At 36.3% G+C, this 22,797-nt stretch overlaps 1 protein-coding gene across 3 annotated transcripts in view; it reads left to right on the top strand.

Moving 5' to 3' along the window:
• GUCY1B1 (guanylate cyclase 1 soluble subunit beta 1) overlaps positions 1-22,797 on the top strand; it is a 48,366-nt gene that overhangs the window by 11,316 nt on the left and 14,253 nt on the right. For 2 of the 3 annotated variants that reach the window (XM_023228087.3, XM_023228093.3), the window contains 3 exons: positions 4,717-4,817; positions 7,288-7,406; positions 19,723-19,920. In XM_023228087.3, the coding sequence (XP_023083855.1) occupies positions 4,717-4,817; positions 7,288-7,406; positions 19,723-19,920 (418 nt within the window). Of the gene's footprint in view, positions 1-2,398; positions 2,551-4,716; positions 4,818-7,287; positions 7,407-19,722; positions 19,921-22,797 lie in introns of those variants that run through there. The other variant, XM_023228099.1, reaches the window with a different exon arrangement.

The following is a 22,797-nucleotide window of genomic DNA, read 5'->3' as shown; positions in this document are numbered from 1 at the left end:
TTGCCCTCTGTGACTTCAGGTAGCAGATGAAAAAACAGCTCTAAAGCTAAGGAGAGAAAGAATTGTGCAATGTGGGAAGGGAAGCCATTAAACCTTTCCTCAAAGAACAGTGACAGCTATATTTTGCGGAGTTCTGGGAAATGGTTATCATCATATATCTGTGCTTTCTGGAGGCTAAAACATTTGACAGCATGAAGTCTGATTATGTATAAATTTACCTAAAAGTTAGAAGAAAAGTTGTGTTGAGAATCGAGAGACAACAGAGAAGGCTTTGTTGATTCAAATTTTCTACTAGCTTCAAAGGCCATATTGTCTGAAATTAATTCTCTTAGTTATTACTCCTTTTCCACGATAAGTTCTCTATCTCAGTTTAGTGTATTAAATCACTTCAAACTAAAGAGTTTGTGATACCTCCAATTAACTCTTGCGATATTTCCAATTAACTTTTCCCCTGAAAGGAAAGAAGATGAAGAATAGGCTAGAGAAGGAAAGGAAGTGGTCCCAGAAAGGTTAGGTGTAAGGTGGTAAGGACGGAGATTTCGTGTTCAAGTCCTTGCTCAGACGTCGCTGTCCCCATGGAGCCTACCATGAGCATGTATGTATATTATCCTCATATGTATATTGCATCCAGCCCCTTCCACTTACATTTCCACTTTCATGTCTTTATCCTGAGCTACCTCTTCCTATAGCATCTATTGCTTCATAACATATTATATCATTTTGTTATACATCATGGTTATTGCTTATTACTTGTATCTGCCAGCTAAAATATAAGCTTTATGAGGGCAGGGATCTTTATCTCTTTTGTTTGTTGATATATTAAAAGTACTTAGAAAAGTGCTGGGACATAATAGGCATCCAAATATTTGTGGTAAAGCTCTTCCACCAGAAAAAAAAAGAAAAAGGGTAGCCCCACATTCCCAAAGATGTAAAGAGTCCTAAGTAGTTTGAATAATTCAAAGGAATTCAGAGTTAAATTTTTAAAAGAAGATTATTATTTCCTTCCATGTACTACTGTTTAATTTCTATTTCAGTCCCCACCAGGGAGCATTGACACTGGTCATTTCAGGAAGTAAAGCTTCGACAATAAGGGAGCTTATTTTAATAAAGAGAGAGAAAGGAAAGGAGGAATGCATTGACCCATGGTTAGGCGATTTCTGAGGAAATGGCTGTTCCCCTATTTTACACAGAGGGGAATTCTGCTTGTACCTTGTTTATTTATGTTACTAGAGATTGGTGAGTTTTTCAAATAAACTGCATTTATTTCAGAAATTTATGTGATTTGACTTATTCCAATTGGAAGAAACAGAATGGTGAAAACATGAATAAATCTCTACTTTATTGTATCTTTGATTAGAATGTTCTGTCAGAGTGTCCAAAATTTTAATCTATAGATCAGTGTTGTTTCATAATAAAATGTTAATAGCAAAATGACAAAACATAGGGTATCCATATCCTTTAAACCATTAATCCCGTTCCTAGGAATTTGTTCTATTTGTACACAGAAGTATAATAAGCTACAAAGATACTCGTCACTTTTTTTATACTTTGGAAAAAATAAAAGTATCTAACTACCTACCAAGACTTCAATATGTCTACAATGCAATTTTATGCAGCCATGGTATAGAAGTATAATTATGATATAAAAAGATATCCATCAAATATGCACTCAAATGAGGAGGTTTTAAAGCAGTATGTTCTATATATAAGTATATTAAAGCATGAACAACTTGAAAATTATACTAGCAGTGATTATCTCAGGGTAGTGGAGGCTTATTTTCTCTTTTTAGTTTTTCCTTTCCTGTACTTTATATATATTTTTACAATTAGAAATTAGAATGCAGAAAATATATAGTAGCATTTATCAGAGGATAAGAAAATGTTTGTATATTACGTTTTCATATTTTTTGATATCTCACTGACTTTTGGTATTAAAAAGACTTGAGGTCTTTGAAGAGTTGTGTCGCTTTTGTTTAACAGCTGTTTATGTTTGGAAAAAGGGAGAAGAATTTCATATTTTATGTACAGTGCTATAATAGTTTGAGTAGACATGGGGAGCACTATACTCACTGGGAATATGTATAGTGCTTTAACTGCTTAGAATATATTTTTGTATACTTTATCTCTTTACTGTTGTGAAAGGTGAATTATTTGTTGCTCCCACTTCAGAAAACAGAGGTTTTGTTTGTTTGTTTGTTTCCTGAGTCAGGATCTGGCTCTGTTGTCCAGGCTAAATGCAGTGGCAAGATCACGCCTCACTGAGGCCTCAACTCCCGAGGCTCAAGCAAGATTCTCCCACATCAACCTCCCAAGTAACTGGGACTACAGACTTGCACCACCATGCCTGCCTAATTTTTTTTTTTTTATTTCTAGAAGAGAAGAGGTCTTGGTATGTCGCCCAGGCTGTTCTCAAATTCCTGAGCTCAACGGATCCTCCACCTGGGCTTTCCAAAGTGCTGGGATAACAGGCGTGAGCCAACCTGCCCGGCCAGAAAAGAGAGATTTTAATGCTTATGTGCTTCATGTGATTTGCTCGGGTTCATTTAGCTGGTAAATCCTGGGCTCTGAAATGCCTCAGAGCTCTGTGCTTACTGAAAACATGTTTTAAAAAATATGAATAAATGCAGGCAAATAAATTATGTGCTCTGAAGAGCAGAGGATGTTTTTAAGACTATCTGCATACTAAGGTATGGATATAAGACATACCACCATTTGGAATTTTCCCCTTGAGCATACACAGATATAGTCATGAGTGGCAGCTGTGATAGCACAGCTTCTGAAAGAGAGAAAGTGACTAATGACTTCCTTGACAATATTTAAGGAGTTATTTGAGCTGTTGTGTTGCAAGCTCGCCTAATTAGAGTGGCTAGTTTCCTTTGTATTCTCCTGGCAACGTACAAGGATTCCCATGAATTGGATTGAGAGTAAGAGGTTGACATCCAAGCTCCGTGTATTTTTGTGAAGTTAACATTGGCAATGATATCTGGAACTTAGTTCTTTTCTACAGTTGACCATGTGGGTTTTTAAAATTTACATACGTTTATGACGTACATGTGCAATTTTGTTACATGCCTAGTAGGCGGTAGTGTTTTGAACAATGGATTTCACCTCTTCTTTGAATGCTTATTTGAGAAAAGTAATTCAAATCCTACCTAATAAATACATTTATATAATCATGACAACTATTAAAAACAATTATCATTTTCTTTCACTAGTACTGTGTATGTTTTGAGCTACTGTGTTTAATAAGCTAAGGATGTATTTGAAGATTTTATCAATCTACTTGGCATCTCAAACTTAGTATGTTGAAAACATAGCTCTTGACCTTGACCCCCTATCTGCCTCCAACAAGTCTTTCCCAATTCTGCTCCTGGTGACAACATACTTTTAGTTGCTTAGACCAAAAACCTCAGTGTCCTCCTTGAGTCCTCTCCTTTCACACCCTGTGTCCAATCCATAGCAAATCATGCTGAATTTACCTTTAGAATATATATGAGTTTGAGGCACTTCTTACCAGCTCCACGGGTTCATGTCTTTCTCCTGCCTCAGCCTCCCGAGTAGCTGGGACTACAGGTGCCCGCCACCATGCCTGGCTAATGTTTTGTATTTTTAGTAAAGATGGGGTTTCACCATGTTAGTCAGGATAGTCTCGATCTCTTGGCCTCGTGATCCGCCTGCCTCGGCCTCCCAAAGTGCTGGGATTACAGGCGAGAGCCACCGCGCCCAGCCCACCAACACTTCCTACCTGAATGTTGGCAGCAGACTCCTAAATGGTCTCTCTCCTCTGTCTTGTACCCCTTTAGTCTCAATGCAGCAGCCAGGTGAACCCCTTTAACCTAGATCAGCTTATATCACCACTCATGTCATAAGTGCTCAAGCCCTTCACCTCTTTGAGGTAAATGGCAATTATCCCAATGTCCAACCAGGCCAAGCACTGTAGCCTCATGTTACCTCTCCCACTCATTCCCTGATAGCTACTTTTCCCCCTCCTCTGTTCCAGCTACATTGGCCTCTGCTGTCCTACGACACCCCAGGCATGCTCCTGCCTCACCCTTTGCACTTGTTTTTCCCTCTGCCCAGAACACAATCTCTCTAAATTGCCCGTGGCTCACTCTCGGAGCTCCTTCAGACTTTTCTCAAATGCCGGCTTCTCAGTGAGGCCTTCCTGGCTGTTGTACTTGAGCTCTCCACTGCTCTGCTCTGCTTTATTTTTCTCCAAAGTGTAATACTTACCATTATATGTTATTTATTAACTTTATGTTGTGTTTGTCTTCCCTTAATATATGTATTGCAAGAAGTCAGAGATTTTTGTCTGTTTTACTAAATCTTGTACCCCTAGTACCCAGGACAATGTCTGGCACATAATAGGGACTCAACAAAAACTTGCTAAACATTTATTAACCCAAAAGTTATTTCATTGATTATATTTAATGGCAGGTATTGTATTGAGCAGTAGAGTACTATGTATTGTTAATCTTGCTAAAATATACTTAAATATATCATTTTAATTTAGGGAGGGAAATATGACATCATTTCTGCTCTCTCACTAGAATTTTAGGTACATGATGCTGTTTAAACAAATTTGCCCAAAAAAAAAAAAAATTCTATTTCAGAGATAAAACCATTGTTTATACAATTATTATATCTATAGTAGCTTTTTTTTTTAACTTCAACTTTTCTGTCTGTCTCTCTCTCTCTCTTGTTTTTGTTTTCCAGAAAAGAGGCACAGTTAGATGAAGAAGGACAGTTTCTTGTCAGAATAATATATGATGACTCCAAAACTTATGATTTGGTTGCTGCTGCAAGCAAAGTCCTCAGTAAGTTGAATGCAACTTTCCTTCTTTGGCTAAGTTACACATAGAAGCTCAAAGAATGCGTGGTTCAAGATCACAACACAGGGTTATGCAAATGGCGCAGAGCATTTGTACAACCTGCACAGTTGTGTGGTGGAAATCCACATATCATGTTAGGCTCAGGCTATGCCAAGTCTTATTTTTCCTTTTACAAGTTCTTTAGAGAATGGAAAAGAGTAAATGTGTTCTTCTTGTTGTTTTTTTGGGACAAGGTCTGGGTCTGTCACCCAAGCTGCACTGTAGTAGTGGCCCAACTCCAGCTCACTGCATCCTCTGCCTGCCAGGCTCAAGTGATCCTCCTGTCTCAGCCTCCCGAGTAACTGGGACTACAGGCATGCACCACCATGCTCAGTTAATGTTTTGTATCTTTGGTAAAGACAAAGTGTCATCATGTTGCCCAGGCTGGTCTTGAACTCCTCAGCTCAAGTTATCCACCTGGCTCTGCCTCCCAAAGTGCGGAAACTGCAGGTGTAAGCCACCATGCCAGGCCCAGTCCTTTGTCTCCCCCAAAAGAAAGCCATGTATTCAGGAAGGAAAGAAAATTATTGATACTTAATGTAACAACATCAGTTGTGGTGTCAACAGTATGGTAGTTATTCAAGTATAGTATGTGTTTTCTCCAAATCTCTTTTGCAGTCACAAGTTAAATTAGCTATTGGTAAAAGAAACGTGAAACTGAGATCTACCACAGACAAATACCTTCCTGAAGAAGGCAAAGTTTTAAAAATTTCATGGAGAAAAAGTTGTTCTCAAAGTGGTATCTATTATTCCCATAGTGCTTAATTTTTAACTGGGCTATAGTTTGGATACAATAGAATGAAGATTTTAGTTTTGCTACATATAACTAGGAAACCAAATGCTATCTATAGTAGAATAAAAATTTTTTTAAAAGATTGGTAAATATTTAATATTAACAAGAAAAATATCTAGCCTCTAGCAATCAAAGTTGAAACAAACATGAAATAACTTTTTTCTTATCAATTTGGCAGTCTCAAAAATGGAAATATCTAGTGTAATGATGGAGTAGAGTTAATGGGAAATCATACACATTTTTAATGTGATGATAATTAAGACAACTTTTTTGGAGAATAATTTTGCATCATGAAAGCCTTTTAAAAATATTAAAACTCTTCAGGAATTTTTCCTAAAGAAATTATTAGATCTGTTTTCATTAAGATGCATGTATGTGTTATCATGTTGGAGTTCCACATATTGTCAAAAACTGAAAAAAGATTACATTTTCAATAAGAAGGGATGGGTTAAATAAATTATTGCATTCATATGTTGAATAAGATAGCAATTAAAATTGATACACAGCTCTTTGGGAGGCCGAAGTGAGTGAATCACTTGAGGCCAAGAGTTCAAGATCATCCTGGTCAATGTGGTGAAAGCCCCTCTCTATTAAAAATACAAAAATTAGCCAGATGTGGTGGCGGGTGCCTGTAGTCCCAGCTACTCGGGAGGCTGAGGCAGGAGAATGGCCTGAACCGGGGAGGTGGAGTTTGCAGTGAGCCGAGATTGTACCAGTGCACTACAGCCTGGACGACAAAGTGAGACTGTCTCAAAAAAAAAAAAAATTGATTCAGAAAATTTAAGCTTTAGGAAATATTAATGATTGTTTATTAAGAAAAAAGCAGAACACCAGGGTACATATTATATGTAATCAAGTTATTAAATACACATATTTATATGAAGACTATTTTGTATCAAAATATTGTCATGTGCATTCTTGATGATTTTAAAAATTTGTGTTTTTTGGAAAAAAGAAGTAGTATATCAAATATATGCTTTAAAAAGGTCAAAATTAAGTACAGGGTGAGTATCACTTGTCTAAAACTCTTGGGACCAGAAACGTTTAGGCTTTTAGTTTTTTTGTTTTTGTTTTTTTTTTTATGGATTTTAGAATATTTGCATATCCATAAGAAGATATTTTGGGGATGAGATTCAAATCAAAACATAAAATTCACTTATGTTTCATGTACACCTTATAGACGTACGCTGAAGGCAATTTTGTACAATATTTTAAATGATTTTCCGCAAGAAACAACGTTTTGACTGCAGTCCATCACATGAGTTCAGGTGTAGAATTTTCCACTTGTAGTGTCATGTTGGTGACCAAAAAGTTTCAGATTCTTGAGCATTTCGAATTTGAGATTTTCAGATTAGGTATGCTCCACTTGTAATTTGTAATAGAAGCTGAAAAACTGGTTGCTTTGCTTGTAAATGCAAATGTACACCATTGACATGTTTATACATTGTCTTCTCTGATTTCATTGTATTGTCCTGGAGGGATTTTTTTCATATGATCTATGTTTGCCATGCACAAAAATGGAAGACATTTTAAATTATTTTAATAAACACTTACCTTCATTCTTTCTATTACAATATTTCACCTATTATATGCTTTTTTTTCCCTCTTGAACTTGTAAAATAGATCTCAATGCTGGAGAAATCCTCCAAATGTTTGGGAAGATGTTTTTCGTCTTTTGCCAAGAATCTGGTTATGATACAATCTTGCGCGTCCTGGGCTCTAATGTCAGAGAATTTCTACAGGTAAGCAATTTGAGGTCCTATAGTTCAAAGTTCTGTGTTTGTAACTCTCAAATATAGACTCTAGAATCCTTTTGTTCACTCAGCTGGACGAGAGTGTCTTACTTCTGAAATGGAATCATAGTGACCTTTTTCTAATTCACATAAAATCATAGTTACTGGAGGGTCTTGAATACATTTTAGCATTATATTTTTTCTTTAACTTCTGGTTGCTGATACTGAATATGCAAGTTTTAAATTAATGTTCCCTGAAAAACTCCAGGTGGTCTTTTGTGATCTGTTCAACTGCCCTTTTTTGGGGGTAATGACTATATATCCTAGTGATTGTCGTTTTAGACATTTAATATGGCCTTATTTTCTATTTTCAAAACATTCCTAGTTTGTAGATATAATTAAGCAATGTATCAGTGTTTATGAAGTTCTACCTGGAGCTCAACGTTTAGGAAAAAGTAGCAGGGTTTTCAGGTGTTCTGTCACCAAAACATACTTAAGGTACATTATCATGAGTTACATATTAATTAATCTACTGTACAAGGGAAAATAGGAAACAGTTCAAAGTCAGTTTCAGGTGAAAAAGATAAATAATGCAATCAAAGGCCTTTTGTCTTATATTGTTAAAATTACCTTAAAAGATTTTACTAGTAAATTACACATTAGATGAGAGACTATTTCTGGATTGACTATACTATTTTAAGCATTGGCATTTGTGAGACCCTCTTCTTGAAATGTGTTAACATTGAAAATTATGTGGTTGTTTGCAAAGGATATTTCTAAACTGGCTGCTGAAAGCTGCCAGATCTTGCTGGAAAATGATGTCAGTGCAATACTAGCTGAACCGAAGCCCAGTTTTGAGGGAATGTAAACACTTTCAATCCAGCTGCATTATTGATTTAACAGCCAAAATAAGAACTTTAGTGTTTAATCAAAATGTCTCTTGTTTACATAGTGACATTTTTCTTATAAACTTAAAACAGCATTAAATCAAGTTGGAAACTGGTTTGCAATCTCCTGCCATGGATTTACTAAACTACTGGTGTCAAAAAAAGCTGCCACTTCCAAATGAAGTAGCTGCCAAGAGTTATTTAAATAAAATTGAACAGGCAGCATTTAATGGGATTATTTTAAATGGATTAAAGTTTTGGGGGATATGGGGTTTTTGAATACATATTTCACTTTTCAGTACTTTTGTTGACCACTATCAACTTATCAGCAAAGTTTCAACTTTCAGTTGTTCTGGCTTTTAACTCTCTCTCTCTCTCAATGGCCATGTTTACATGACAAAACAAAGATTCAAATGGTTTTATTAATTCCTTTTTTTTTTTAACCTGTGCTCATGGTGACCATCTGCTAAGCTTGTTACAGCACGGTAAGAGAGCAAGCAGCCTTTTAGGTGTGTTTCTCTGTGTTCCAGAGCTGCTTTATCCAATGGGACAGTCACTGGTTGCATGAGGCTACTCAGCATTTAAAATGAGATATACAAGCTAGGGAGTGGCTAACGCCTGTAGTCCCACTTACTTGGAGGCTGAGGCAGGAGGATCACTTGAGCCTGGGAGATGGAGACTGCAGTGAGTGAGCTATGATCACACTGCCGCGCTCCAGCCTGGGTGACAAAGTAAGACCCTATCTTTACATACATGCATACATACAACAAAGCGCAATGTGCTACAAGTGTAAAATATACACCAGATGTCAAAGACAGTAGAAAAAGAATAGAAGATGGCTCATTCACAATTTTATATAGATTTCATGTTAAAATGATAACATTTTGGATATATTTGGTTGTATAAAATTTAGTTAACATAGCTTTAAATTATACAAAATTTTATTTTATTTCTCTTTCAATGTGAGAGTGAAAAATGAAGAAACTAGAAAGTTAGAATACTATAAAGTTTTCATCAATATTTTACATTATGATTCAGTTCTTTTATTTTCTCCTGGTTTTGAAATTATACATTTTAAGGGCAAATTGAATGTGTTAAAGTACTGCTTTTCTAAAAAGTAGATATTTATGTTATCATTAGGCTGATTACACAGAAATTAAGTGGACTTTTTCTGTGTGACCATAAAACAAAATCATTAACTTTCATCCATTGTTTTAACATACCAGCACACATATAAAGATTGATATTTTTATTACATAAATTAATAAAATATTCTTTATAGTGACTTCAACTCTTCGCTAAAAATTTAAAGACTTTCTTTCTGTTTCAGCCCTGGTTTTAATCAGTCACCACATCTTTAGATTCTATTTCCCAAATACTGAGCTTTGGGAATTCTGCCACTTTTCTCTATTTCCCCCACACTTCTTTGGGAGAGTCTACCGTTATCTAGAGGTTGGATGGATTCCCTGCTTCTCTTCATGACTCCTCCAGTCTCTTCTCCATCCTATAACTCTGGTGCTTTTTCTGTAATGCAAATGTATCTCAACGTATCGTTTTCTTGCTTAAACTATGGAGTAATTCTTTATTACTCATTGGAAACTGTCAAAATATTTAAAACAATAGAAACCTTCATTCTTTCTCCATCTTCCCTCTCCCTCACCCCCAGTCCAGCCAAACTTAACCGCTTTCAGAAACTTGTATTTATCTTGTTCCCGCTATCCTCTCAGATTTTCTACTGCTCTTCTGTTTGCCTGGAATATGGTTCCAGCACTTTCCCCACAGATAAATGCTATTAATCCTTCAGGTAAAATTACTTTTCTGGGAAGGCGCCACTCCTCTCTCCAAACTCTGTCTTATCCTAGTCATGGTAACTAACCCCTCTCTTATTTTCATAGGACACTGCATTTCCCAAGCCACAGTAGTTTTCAGACTGCATTATCATTCCCATTTGATGGACTGGAATGTAGAAGCCAGAGATCATGTATAATCTCTTAATGTTTGTACCTTCACAGGTGCAATCTGTATATCTGAGAATAAATGAATATATCTTTTTTAAAAAAATGAATATTTGTTGTTTGTGCAAAAGCAGAAAACACACAATAGGAAGCAAACACACCAATAGATCAAGCTGAATTATTTGACTCAGGGTAACCCATTTTGAGGGAGAGCCTGTAATTTTATTTACAGAAGAATCATAGATTGAAATATAAAAGAGGAGACATACACTAGATCAATTTCCTTTTCAGGTGAACATACTAAATTACTTTCTATTATTTAATTTACAGGGTACATTGCATGTGTCTGTTGACACTTTTAAAATAGTCATTCTAATATTTCCATTTTAAGCTTTTAGGGAACACTAAAATAGCTACTGAAATCATAACACGGGAGACTATTTGATTATGCGTTAGCTGAGCAACTCTGACTCACTCATCATAGCAAGCAGAATTTCCTTGGAAGTAGTCTGTCCACAGCCTCTCAGTTGGAGACATTATTAAGAATAGGTCTGTCTTATATATGTATATACATACCATACCATTGTTTTTCCTTTTTTTGAAACAGTTTAAAAACAAATTTCTAAGTACTAGACATAGCATATAATAGGCAATTAATGAAACAGTCTTTGAATAATAGAATTAATTAATTCTGAAGTATATGTGTCTTTATAATTATTTGGTCCAGCCTGTTTTATCAGGATAATACTTCTTTTGCTTAAATTTTGTACTCAAGGACATGCTGTAGAGATAATATCTGTAGTTTAGCTCCAGAAACATACTTCTTTTTTCACATGGACGTTATCATATCCATTCATAGTTGACTTAACGAATACTAACATATATATCTACTCCCTTGAAAGGCTTTGGTGCCAATATTCAATTCATGACCCTGCTTATGCAGTCTCTCCTGTGCTTCCAAATTCAAGTTTAAAAAATTTGCATTACGCTTATTTTAAGCCACCCTGAAACTTTAACAAAAAATAACTGGAAGGCATTTCACAGTTTAGAATTGATTTTTTCTTAAATCGCCAGTGAAACCATCAACTTGTGGACTGATGAAAAAAGTAATAATCTTTGGCATTTATTCTTTGGTTGATTTAATAATTGAAAATATAATTTATCAAAAAGAGAAAAAGAAATGACATTTTTTAAATTTGATTTTTGGATCTTAAGAATTTTCTCTAGTTTTTCCACTTTTTTATTTGTAAATTCAGAATAAAATATGTGGTTCCGTGCTATCGCTATAGTCAATTTCTTTTCTTTTTTTTTTTGCGTTTTTTTAATGTTATTATTATTATAAATTATTATTATTATTATTATTATTATTATTATTATTATTATTATTATTTGGAGACTGAGTCTTGCTCTGTCACTCAGGCTGGAGTGCAGAGATGCGATCTCAGCTCACTGCAAGCTCCGCCTCCCGGGTTCATGCCATTCTCCTGCCTCAGCCTCCCTACTAGCTGGGACTACAGGCGCCTGCCACCACGCTCAGCTAATTTTTTTTTTTTTTTTTTTTTAGCCAGAATGGTCTCAATCTCCTGACCTCGTGATCCGCCCTCCTCAGCCTCCCAAAGTGCTGGGATTACAGGCGCGAGCCACTGCGCCCAGCCGCTATAGTCAATTTCTAACGGAAGTTTCTAGTGTACTGATGAAAAGACTGCAAAGAATACATGGGATTTGCAAGCTTCATGAGAAAATAGCTGATAAAGAATGTTCCATTTAATGTTATTTCCACCTTAATCCATGCTCACCTCTACACTCTAATGTCCTATTGCATTATGGCAGATTATATTTTCCCTAAATCACTGCAACAGTCTCTCCCATCTCACATGCATTTCTGTGGTATGATTTTGCCTCTTCTTTGCAGGAGGTAAAATTCTTTTTTCCTTGAATCTGGATTGGCTTTAGTGACTATTTAACCAATCAAATGGGGCAGAAGTGAGATATTTAAATTTCCTAGGCTAAAATACAAGAAGTCTTGGTTTCCTCCTGGGTGTCTTGGAACAGTTGCTGTTGGGATGGTACCTCTAGAAACCCAGACATGTGAAATGAGAACCACAAGCCACACAGAGAGGCCAAGTGTAGATTGGTAGATAGCAGTTCTAGCTGGGCTCCCAGCAAAGAGCTAGAAATAACTACCAACCATTTGATTGATCCATCTTGGAAAACCAGCCTACTCCAGCATTCTGATAATTTCAGCCCAGTTTCCATCTGATTCCGTCCCAAGGATAGAACTTTCTAATTTCACCAGACAAACTACAGAACCATGAAAGATAGCAAATAAATTATTAAAGTTGTTTAACATACAGCTATGGATAACTAGACCACTACTCTGTGCATTATTTTTCCCTTTATATTTTATGTCTGTGTTAATATGTGTGTATATGCTTGTACAATGAGCCAAGAGCTTTGAGAAAGCTGTGTTTGATAAGATAATCTATTATCCCTGGGAATAGGAGCCACCTCATCCCAAACAGGGCTACCAATTCAATTTCAACGGTATTACATTATTATTACATTATATTGTCTTTACCTCCCCCACAAATTTACAGAGTTAAAATACAATTAAAATGAGCCGCAAAGGCTGCCAGGTTGACTATGAAAATATACATGGGCAAATGCAATTTTAGAGAACAGTTAGGATTTAAATTATGACCTAAGTATGCGTATAGAACTCAGGTGAATGGTTAGATCAACGTTCTTTCATTATTTGCTGGAGACACTGGCTTCCTCAACTAACCTTGATATGGTGACAGTTTCGGTCGTTCACTCAACTCAGATGTATTTGAGTTTATCAACCTGCGCCTCTGTTCAGCCTGCAGTGGGATTTTCTTCAATTCCTGTTGGCTCCAGGTTTTGGCTTATTAAATACAACATTGTGATTTGGCCACCAGGAACCATCTGAGATTGATGACTGATCTAATTCTTAAATGTTTGTGCAAAGAGTTATTTTAGGAAATATGAGGATTTTTCCTGAACAGCTGTAAAATTCTAATACTTCCCTAAATTATTTATATTTCTTATGAAAAAAAGTGCACCATTCACTTTATTTTTAACTTTGAAATTTCAAAAAGAACTGTTTTCTCAGCATCCACAATGCCAATTTCTATAATCCACAATTTAAAAATCGACAAGTAGGGATGTAGTTTTATTTTTAAAAAACTTGTGAAGGAAGATAAGAAATATTCTAGAATTGTAAGGCTTTTCAGTTTGAATAACTGGTATATATTTTCATAATTTTTCAAAATATTGATTGTTACATGTAGTATTATACAGGCTGGATCTTTTTTAACATGAGTTTAAAAACAAGCAGTAGAATAAGTGAAATATTTTAACTGTTTTTCTTTAATTAAAATATTTCCCTGGAGAGGATGGAAATGATAAATTGATACAGCTTTAAAGCTATATCCATTTAAATAATTTTAGTGACTCTGGTACAGTTTCTTTTTAAATAGAGATTTTAAGTATTTCCTTTAGAAAAGAATCTCTGTATCTTTTCAGTTGGAAAGCTATTTAATTCTCAAGGAGGAGCTCCAAGAAGAAAAGGCAGGAGAAGTATTATGAAAGCATTCACTTCTTACTCACTCCGATCTCATGCTATTTACTTTGGTGTTTCTCATTATCTAGGGTTTGGTGTTCCATTTTACTTAGGTCTAGCTTGTTTAAATGTTTTATCTTCAAATTCCAAAATGACTTTTTTCTTATAAAACTTAACAAAATGTTTTTTAAATTACATGACTCTCATTAAAGAATGTTGGTGTTGGTCCTATTTTTCAGAGGTATGAGGGATAGAAAGGAAATCCTGTACCTCATCCTCCTTCATTGAAAAACAAAAAGAGGTTTGCAATGACTGATTTTAAAGATTTCTTGCAGATCTAAACTGCAGTAATATTCTCAAAATAGACAACTCCCTTCTCCTCATTCACCAAAACAAGAATTCTTGGAGACTGAAAAATGTTTTTCTTTAAAACGTTCAAGGCAAGGTCTTACCCATTTCTTTGGATCCTTTAAAATTTTTAATTAGATGTCCTTGAAACAGGAAAATCAGGTAATTGACTTCTGGGGACTTGGCCTCTGTAATTATGTAAGAACTTATTTTTGGCATGCATATTACAAAAAGAAAATATGCATTTATTTTGAAACATTCCAAGGTCTATAAAAACGTGACACTTTAAAGTATTACTCAAAGGAATGATAAATTGTCTTTTGTTTTCTAAATCTGTGAAGTGTACTATGTCTGAAACTCCAGTACAGTACCCCAGAATACCATAACTAATTTTTCTTCTACAAATGATAAATGCCAGATGATAAAATAAACCAGACTGACAGGGAGCAGAATCTCTGAGTAGAAAAACCACATTCATTTGCTTGTAGAAAAACAATAAAATGATATTAGAACATTAAGAAATGAAATTATGAAATTGAAACCTTTAGGTATCTCAAGATATCAAAATAGATGAATGTTCCTGCTCTCTATATTTTTCCTGTTTTTTGATTTTATGAAGCCTAGAAGAATGAATCAAAGCATATTTGAGGTTTACATCATTGTTTCCTGGGAATCTACTTGTGCTGCAATATAAGAGTTTACATTTTTTCAGTGTCATTTTTACTTTCGTACATATAGGCATACTTACTTGCAATGGACCACACAGCTCTTTACTTTCTGTAAGTGCTTCTGTGGGTAGATTTAGAAATAACACAGAATATCAGTTTTGATATGAAACTCTTATTCTCTAGAATACATTGTTAGAGCAATGTGGATGAACTATCATCTTTGTTTAGATAGCATTATCAAATGTAGAAAGGGTTTTCTGTTGGCTATTGTAAGAATCTTTTTGTAGCAAAAAAAAAAAAAAAAAAAAAAAACTGTAACCTGTATGTGAGGATGACACATTTATTAGCAATATAAGTATACTTAAAGGAAAATAACAACTTTTAATCATTAATCCCATTTCTTGTAGTAGTCTGGCTGTGGTAATTACTTTAAATTTTGAAAGAGTAAAGCCAAGTAAGGAAGGTTGTAACTCAAGCAATCCCAAGAGTATTTTTTATATTAGATACTATCTAAAGAAAATCAATATTACATTAAGTGGTGTTCAATCTTTTATGATTCAGGAAAGCACTTTACTTGTTCAATTAATTAATAGTAAATTCAATAACACAGTAAATCTCTGGAGAGTTGGTTATCGCGAAAAGACTGAAAAGGTGAACATTCTCATTTGGTGTTTTTGGTATCCTACGGTGAGCATGCAGTGCCTATCTTTAGTGACTCAGGAAGTACTGACTTGGACGATTGTGTCCACTCTCTGACTTACCTTAGCATAAGTGGTGCCTGTAACATAAGTGGTGCAAGTCATTATTGCCTTATGCTATCTGCTTGAGTGAATGTAGAAATGTTTTAATAATCCAATAAAAAAGAGTATGAAAATGATATAAGCACATTGATACACTGATTTATGAAATATGTAAGCATTCTGTATAGAAAAAAATACTAAAATGCCTATTTCAAGTTATTGTTTGGTTCAATTTTTTTTTGCGGGGGAGACAGAATCTCGCTGTGTCTCCCAGGCTGGAGTGCAGTGGTGAGATCTCGGCTCACTGCAATCTCCACCTCCTGGGTTCAAGCGATTCTCATGCTTCAGCCTCCCAAGTAGCTGGGACCACAAGCATACCCCACCACGCCTGGCTTATTTTTGTATTTTCTTTTTTTTGAGATGGAGTCTCGCTCTGTTGCCCAGGCCGGAGTGCAGTGGTGAGATCTTGGCTCACGGCAAGCTCAGCCTCCCTGGTTCATGCCATTCCCCTGCCTAAGCCTCCCGAGTAGCTGGGACTACAGGCGTCTGCCACCACACCCGGCTAATTTTTTTTTTGTTTTTATTTTTAGTAGAGACAGGCTTTCACCGTGTTAGCCAGGATGGTCTTTATCTCCTGACCTCATGATCTGCCCTCCTCGGCCTCCCATCGTGCTGGGATTACAGGCATGAGCCACCACACCAGACCAATTTTTGTATTTTCAGTAGAGATGAGGTTTCACCATGGTGGCCAGGCTGGTCTCAATCTCCTGACCTCATGATCCACCCACCTTGGCCTCCCAAAGTGCTGGGATTACAGGCGTGAGCCACCACGCCCGGCCAATTTTTGTATTTTCAGTAGAGATGGGGTTTCACCATGTTGACCAGGCTGGTCTCAAACTCCTGACCTCAAGTGATCCACCTGCCTTGTCCTCCCACAGTGCTGGGATTACAGGTGTGAGACAGCGTGCCCGACCTCAATTTTTAAGTGAGCCACAACACAGTACCTGGGCCTGACTCTATTAGAAACGTTTTCTAAATGCAGCCACAAGCTTAATTTTGACTTTGTGAGAAATGCAGGTAAAAATAAAACTCTCTTGGTGATTTTTTTTCTCACCCAATTTTCTTTCACAAAATGTTTCACCACATAAGTACAAGTATAAGGAGTCTTGGAGGGCTATGAAGCAGTTCTCAGGTCGTCCCTTCTAAGGGAAGAATTCTAATGAGAATGATTCGTCATTGGAAGAACCTCTCATACTACCAAGTAAAACAGTTTTAGGACTGAGGGGTTTGTAGGTTATATACAACTCTTCAATACTTAGTGTCTGCCATATTGGATTACTTTTACATGACAATAGCAGCCTCTAGAGGCAATCCGGATGAATTGATGTTTTTGCTAAGAATTATTTTGACTTGGACAGGTATAATTGTGGGGAAGGAAACAGTAGATGCAGACAGTTCAAAAAGTCACCAGATTTATCAAGTTGAGGAGATCATTGAATCATTTATCTGGATTAGAGTGTCAAAATTCATGACCTAGCTCAAATCTCATCTTCATTTTGAAGGATTTTTAACTCCATTCTTTCAGTCTGAGTTGTTAGCTTCCTCATTTGCTCATCAAAATCCTCTTTACACATCTATTTGTGATATAAACCATGAGCTGCTTAATCCACATCATGCGGATCCGTATCCAAACATCTACCCTGCCCCCCCAGCCCACATGGCACAGTGTATGATATATAATGCACATACAATAACTTTATAGAGTGGGTGCATGATTGAGTGGATGTGTGGAAGGGACAGAAAATTAATGCTGTAGGTGCCCTGGTAGAGTATTGCTCAAATGTAGACACCCGTGGAATCATCTCATCCTCACTCTAGCTTTTTCCCAGTAATCTCACTGGATTTTTCTGTTTTTCTAAATTGACCTCTTTGAGATATTTGGAATGAGTGCCATAGTTTAATTTTGGCATACCTCCAGTACTTTCATTTTAGATATGTTCTTTTATGCCCATGACATTTTGAAACTGTTTTATTGTTGTTTTTTTTCTTCTCTTTAAAAATAATCACCAGTTGTGAATAGATTCCTACTTGCTTGGTGTATTTGTTTTTTATTGCTACCATGACAAATGACCACAAACTTAAGTGCTTAACACAACACAAATTTATTACCCTATGGTTTCGTAAGTTGGAAGTCCATTGCAGGTCTTACTGGACTATATTCAGCATGCTGTGCTGGCAGGACTGTGTTTTTTTATGTTGGCCTTTGAGGATAATCGTTTTTTTCCTCATCCAAGTATTGACAGAATTCATTTCCATGCAGTTATAGGGCTGAGGACCCAGTTTCCTTGACTGTCAGCAGGCAGCTGCCCTAAAGTCCTGGAGACCTCTCTCCAGTCCTTCAACAGTCTCCTACATCTCAGAATCGCTAGCACGGTGTTGAATCCTTCTTATAGTTCCATCTCTTCGACCTTCTGTCATTGCACCTCTCTCTCTCTCATGATGTAGCAGGGAAAGCTTCTTGACTTTTAAGTGCACAGTCACTCATGTGACTAGGTTGGGCTCACCTGGATAATCCAGGATAATCTTCCCAACTAAGGTCCATAACCCTCATCACATCTGCAAAATCCCTTTCACCGTGCGGTACAACACATTCGCAGGGATTAAGGAAAGGGAATCTTTCAGAGACAGTTGTTTTGCCAACTCATCTGAAATGTGCTAAGTGCTTTATATACATTTTTAAAGTTATCTCCATTTTGCCAGAAGAAATAAAGTCTCAGAAAAAAATGGGTGAATTGGCTACCTTCCTACGAAGTGACAGTCATTATTTAAACCCATGTCTAAGTTTAATTGATCCTAAGTCATATTGCTTTTAATTCCTACACCATGCTGTGCTGTGTGTATATCCTACTATATATGTGCAGCACACACACACACACACACCCCAACATGTTATGAACTGAGTGTTATTTGAAAAATTATCTTGAGCCAAATAAAATGTATAGCTTACACCATATCTTCTAGTACTCTTTACACCAATTATTATTATTATTATTATTATTATTATTATTATTATTATTATTATTTTGAGAAGGAGTCTCGCTCTGTTGCCCAGGCTGGAGTGCAGTGGCCAGATCTCGGCTCACTCACTGCAAGCTCCGCCTCCCGGGTTTACGCCATTCTCCTGCCTCAGCCTCCCGAGTAGCTGGGACTACAGGCACCCGCCACCTCGCCCGGCTATTTTTTTTTTCTTTTGTATTTTTTTTTTAGTAGAGATGGGGTTTCACTGTGTTAGCCAGGATGGTCTCGATCTCCTTACCTCGTGATCCGCCCGTCTCGGCCTCCCAAAGTGCTGGGATTACAGGCTTGAGCCACCGCGCCCGGCTTACACCAATTAATTTTGTATATTAGTAATCTGAGACTCAGGGAAATGTGGCATCTTCCAAATTAATGGCAAGGCTACAAGAACAGAAAATATTTATTGGCCAATTTATTAGTTTTCCAAGACTTCCATTTCAAAATGTAATTATTTCACAGATTAGCTATGAAACTCCACCTTGATGATAGCATATTAAAGAACATGAAGAAATTACCTTGCTTTAGTTTCTGAAATAGATTTTTAATTTCTAACAGAATAGTTAAATAGAAATCACAAAAGAATATGCCTATGTTTTATATGCTTATAATCTGGGCATAGTTTGGTTTTTTTGAGTTGAAAATTAAGTTTTAGAATTGCAGTATAAACAGAAGGGAAACGTGTGAGTCCTTTGGGCATTTCCTGCTGTTGATCACAACACCTCTAAACAACTGCCCCAAGCTCTTGTAAATATGAGTATCTTTGCCTTAGCCCTTAACTATGTTTTTTCTGTTTCGGCCATTCTTTTTAATCCCTTTTCTTTATCTTTTCTTAAAATGTACTAACCATTCATAGCACAGATATTTTTCTTAATTCTACTATGTTAGTTACATTTTCTCTGTGGCACTTGCTTTACAGATATCTCGGTGGAGTGAAGGATGTGCTACATGTGCTGCTTTGCTGATCTGCCCACTAGACTCCGATTTGACTCATTTTCATAACTTGCTTTCCCAGAGTCTGCTGTCATTGCGGAAGCATTGTTTATTGGTCTCCCTTTCTTCTTTGCTGTAGAACCTTGATGCTCTGCACGACCACCTTGCTACTATCTACCCAGGAATGCGTGCACCTTCCTTTAGGTGCACTGATGCAGAAAAGGGCAAAGGACTCATTCTGCACTACTACTCAGAGAGAGAAGGACTTCAGGATATTGTCATTGGAATCATCAAAACAGTGGCTCAACAAATCCATGGCACTGAAATAGACATGAAGGTAACAAACAGCAGTGGAGACTTCTGAACACAGATGACAACTAAAAGTATTTTAAATGACACTCTTTAAATTTACCTGCAGTTATCACTGTTAGTGCTCTTCCCTGGAAGTATATATAAGCCAAAACAGTGGAAAGACCAGCAGTCTTCTATATTTGGCCTGGGAGTGCTTTATACAGGATATTTTTCCTTCTGGCAGCAGATTTTTCTTTCTAATTATATATTGTTCAAGACTACAAGAAATTTACTTTACATTCCCTGTGAACACACACCAGCTGGGAAGCAGAAGGATATGTGACTGACTGAGCTGTGGGTTTCAGCATGTAAAATATCCATAATATGGATAGTCAAATTCTAAGGCAATCTAAAATTAAGTATTATTTTATAGAAGATTATCTCCTTGTTGATTTTTGTCTGCCCCGAAATATAGTTGAAATGTCTGATTTTGTGAATGAAAGTGTTTGTTTTTGTTTTTAATCAAGTTACTTGGTGAAAGAAGCCAGGTCTGGTACTTTAAAAATTGTGCTGCTATTGATAATACACACTCTTAGTTTTAAGTGCTAATTTCAAGGTACTGATAGGGCAACCGTATCACAAAGAGCATCATTGTTTCTCTTTATCTCTGGCCCTTATAGTCTCTCCTAGTCAGGCTGCTTTTTATGTGTTCAGCATATTCATTCCCAAGAATCAATTCTCAGTAGCCTTAAACTTGAGACCAAAGTGGGGAGATAGATACCTTTTTCTAACCTTTCTTTATTTATAGAAAATCTAATAGACAATTCTTTCTTATAGATCATAGATATGTTGTAACACACTCAGGAAGTCTAAAACCCTTAAGTGGAGTACTATGCAAAATTAAAATGGTAACATTTAATTAAATTAGAAATATATTCCACATATTTAATCTAGTAAGGTTATGTTAGAGTTCATGGTTTTCTTTCTTTCAGAAGTTGATGTTAGTTCTCACATGGCACTTGTTGGTGATTCCCAAGTGCACCATTCATTTTTCTACAACCATTAGTAATGGTAAAAACCACAATTACTTTTGCAGCAACCTAATAGAAAGTAGGACTGCATATAACATGGCATTATCAAATGCAGACATTTAAAAATTAAAACCTTCGGTGAAGTATCACAATTCATCCATGATTGGGAATCTCACTGGTATTCAATCAAAAAAGTATATACCTCACATTTCCGATCTTTTGTTCTTGACATTAAACTGACACAGTATCGCCTGGGTGCAGTGGCTCATGCCTATAATCCCAGCACTTTAGGAGGCCAAGGCAGGGGGATCACGAGGTCAGGAGATTGAGACCATCCTGTCTAACATGGTGAAACCCTGTTAGACATACTAAAAATACAAAAAAAAAGAAAAAAGTAGCCAGGCATGGTGGTAGGCACCTGTAATCCCAGCTACTTGGAGGCCAAGGCAGAAAAATCGCTTGAACCCAGGAGACGGAGGTTGCAGTGAGCCGAGATCCCACTACTGCACTCCAGCCTGGGTGACAGAGCGAGAATCCATTCTCAAAATAATACAAACAAAACAAAAAAAACGCAGCATCTATACTGAGTGAACCTATATGCATATTGTATGCACTGTTGGTTTTTTTTTTTTTTACTTAACCAGACTGAGAAAGAGGTTGGTTCATAGAAACTTCAGAGATAAACACAAATTAGGACACACTTGGAAACTACTATTACTGTGGTATTAGAATCTTTGGCATGGGAGATTGATGGCTTTAGCAAACTGTATGAAACTCAAATGTTTACTTCATTATATGGTTCACTTTATAAAATATTTAAATTCTCTTCTGACCATTTATTCAAGTGCTTCAATATGAACTTCTGAAATATTTGCATTTTATAAGTATATTTTGTGTATTTAATTTTTTCAAAGGCACTGTTTTGACTTCTTGAGGCATTCCCACATTAAGTTCATCAGGTCCAGAGATACCAGATAATTTGAACCACATAATTAATACTAGATCATGTCATAAAGTGATATACCAATGAGAAGTTAAAAATATGATTAGAAAAGCTATTCGTTTTGCCAGTTTGATCGAAGCAAAAAATTAGAATTGAATAATTAATTCATAAGTTTAGGATACATAAAATTCAGTTTCTCTAGTTAAATAGAAACAGAGTAGAACATCAAAATTAGGCCTGATGTTTAAGGTTGACTCTCTTGCTTTGTCTATGAGTTAGGGAAATCAACCTTAATGTGGTAAATTTTATACTTTAATAATGTATTTGCCTGTGAATAGTACTTTAGAAATGTAGGATTTTTTTACATTATAGATATTAGTTCACAATTACGATTACTTCCTTAGAATGAATTTCTAGATTTGCAATTAAATCAAAGAATCCACAAAATTTTAAGGAATTTTTATGCCTATTGTCAATTTATCCTTCAGAAAGATTAATCAAAATACCCTCTCATCAGTGGTATTTGACATGCCTCTTTTTCAGTACCTTACCTAATTTGGTATTGTAACTTTTTTTTCTTTTTTTGAGACGGAGTCTCGCTCTATTGCCCAGGCTGGAGTGCAATGGCATGATCTCGGCTCACTACAATCTCTGCCTCCCAGGTTCAAGCAATTCTACTGCCTCAGCCTCCTGAGTAGCTGGGATTATAGGCACCCACCACAGCACCTGGCTAATTTATGGGGTTTTGCCATGTTAGCCAGGCTGGTTTCAAACTCCTGACTTCAGGTGACCTGCCCGCCTCACCCTCACAAAGTGCTGGGATTACAGGCGTGAACCACTGCACCTAGCCTGGTATTGTAACTTTATATGTTTGCCAGTTGATAGTTAAATGACATTACATGTATTTTTGAATATGAATCTCTATCATTTTATTTCCCATTGTTTTAAA

The sequence above is a fragment of the Piliocolobus tephrosceles genome, chromosome 3 (genome assembly GCF_002776525.5).
Source record: "Piliocolobus tephrosceles isolate RC106 chromosome 3, ASM277652v3, whole genome shotgun sequence".
Taxonomy (NCBI): domain Eukaryota; kingdom Metazoa; phylum Chordata; class Mammalia; order Primates; family Cercopithecidae; genus Piliocolobus; species Piliocolobus tephrosceles.
This window is presented reverse-complemented; position numbering and strand designations above follow the sequence as displayed.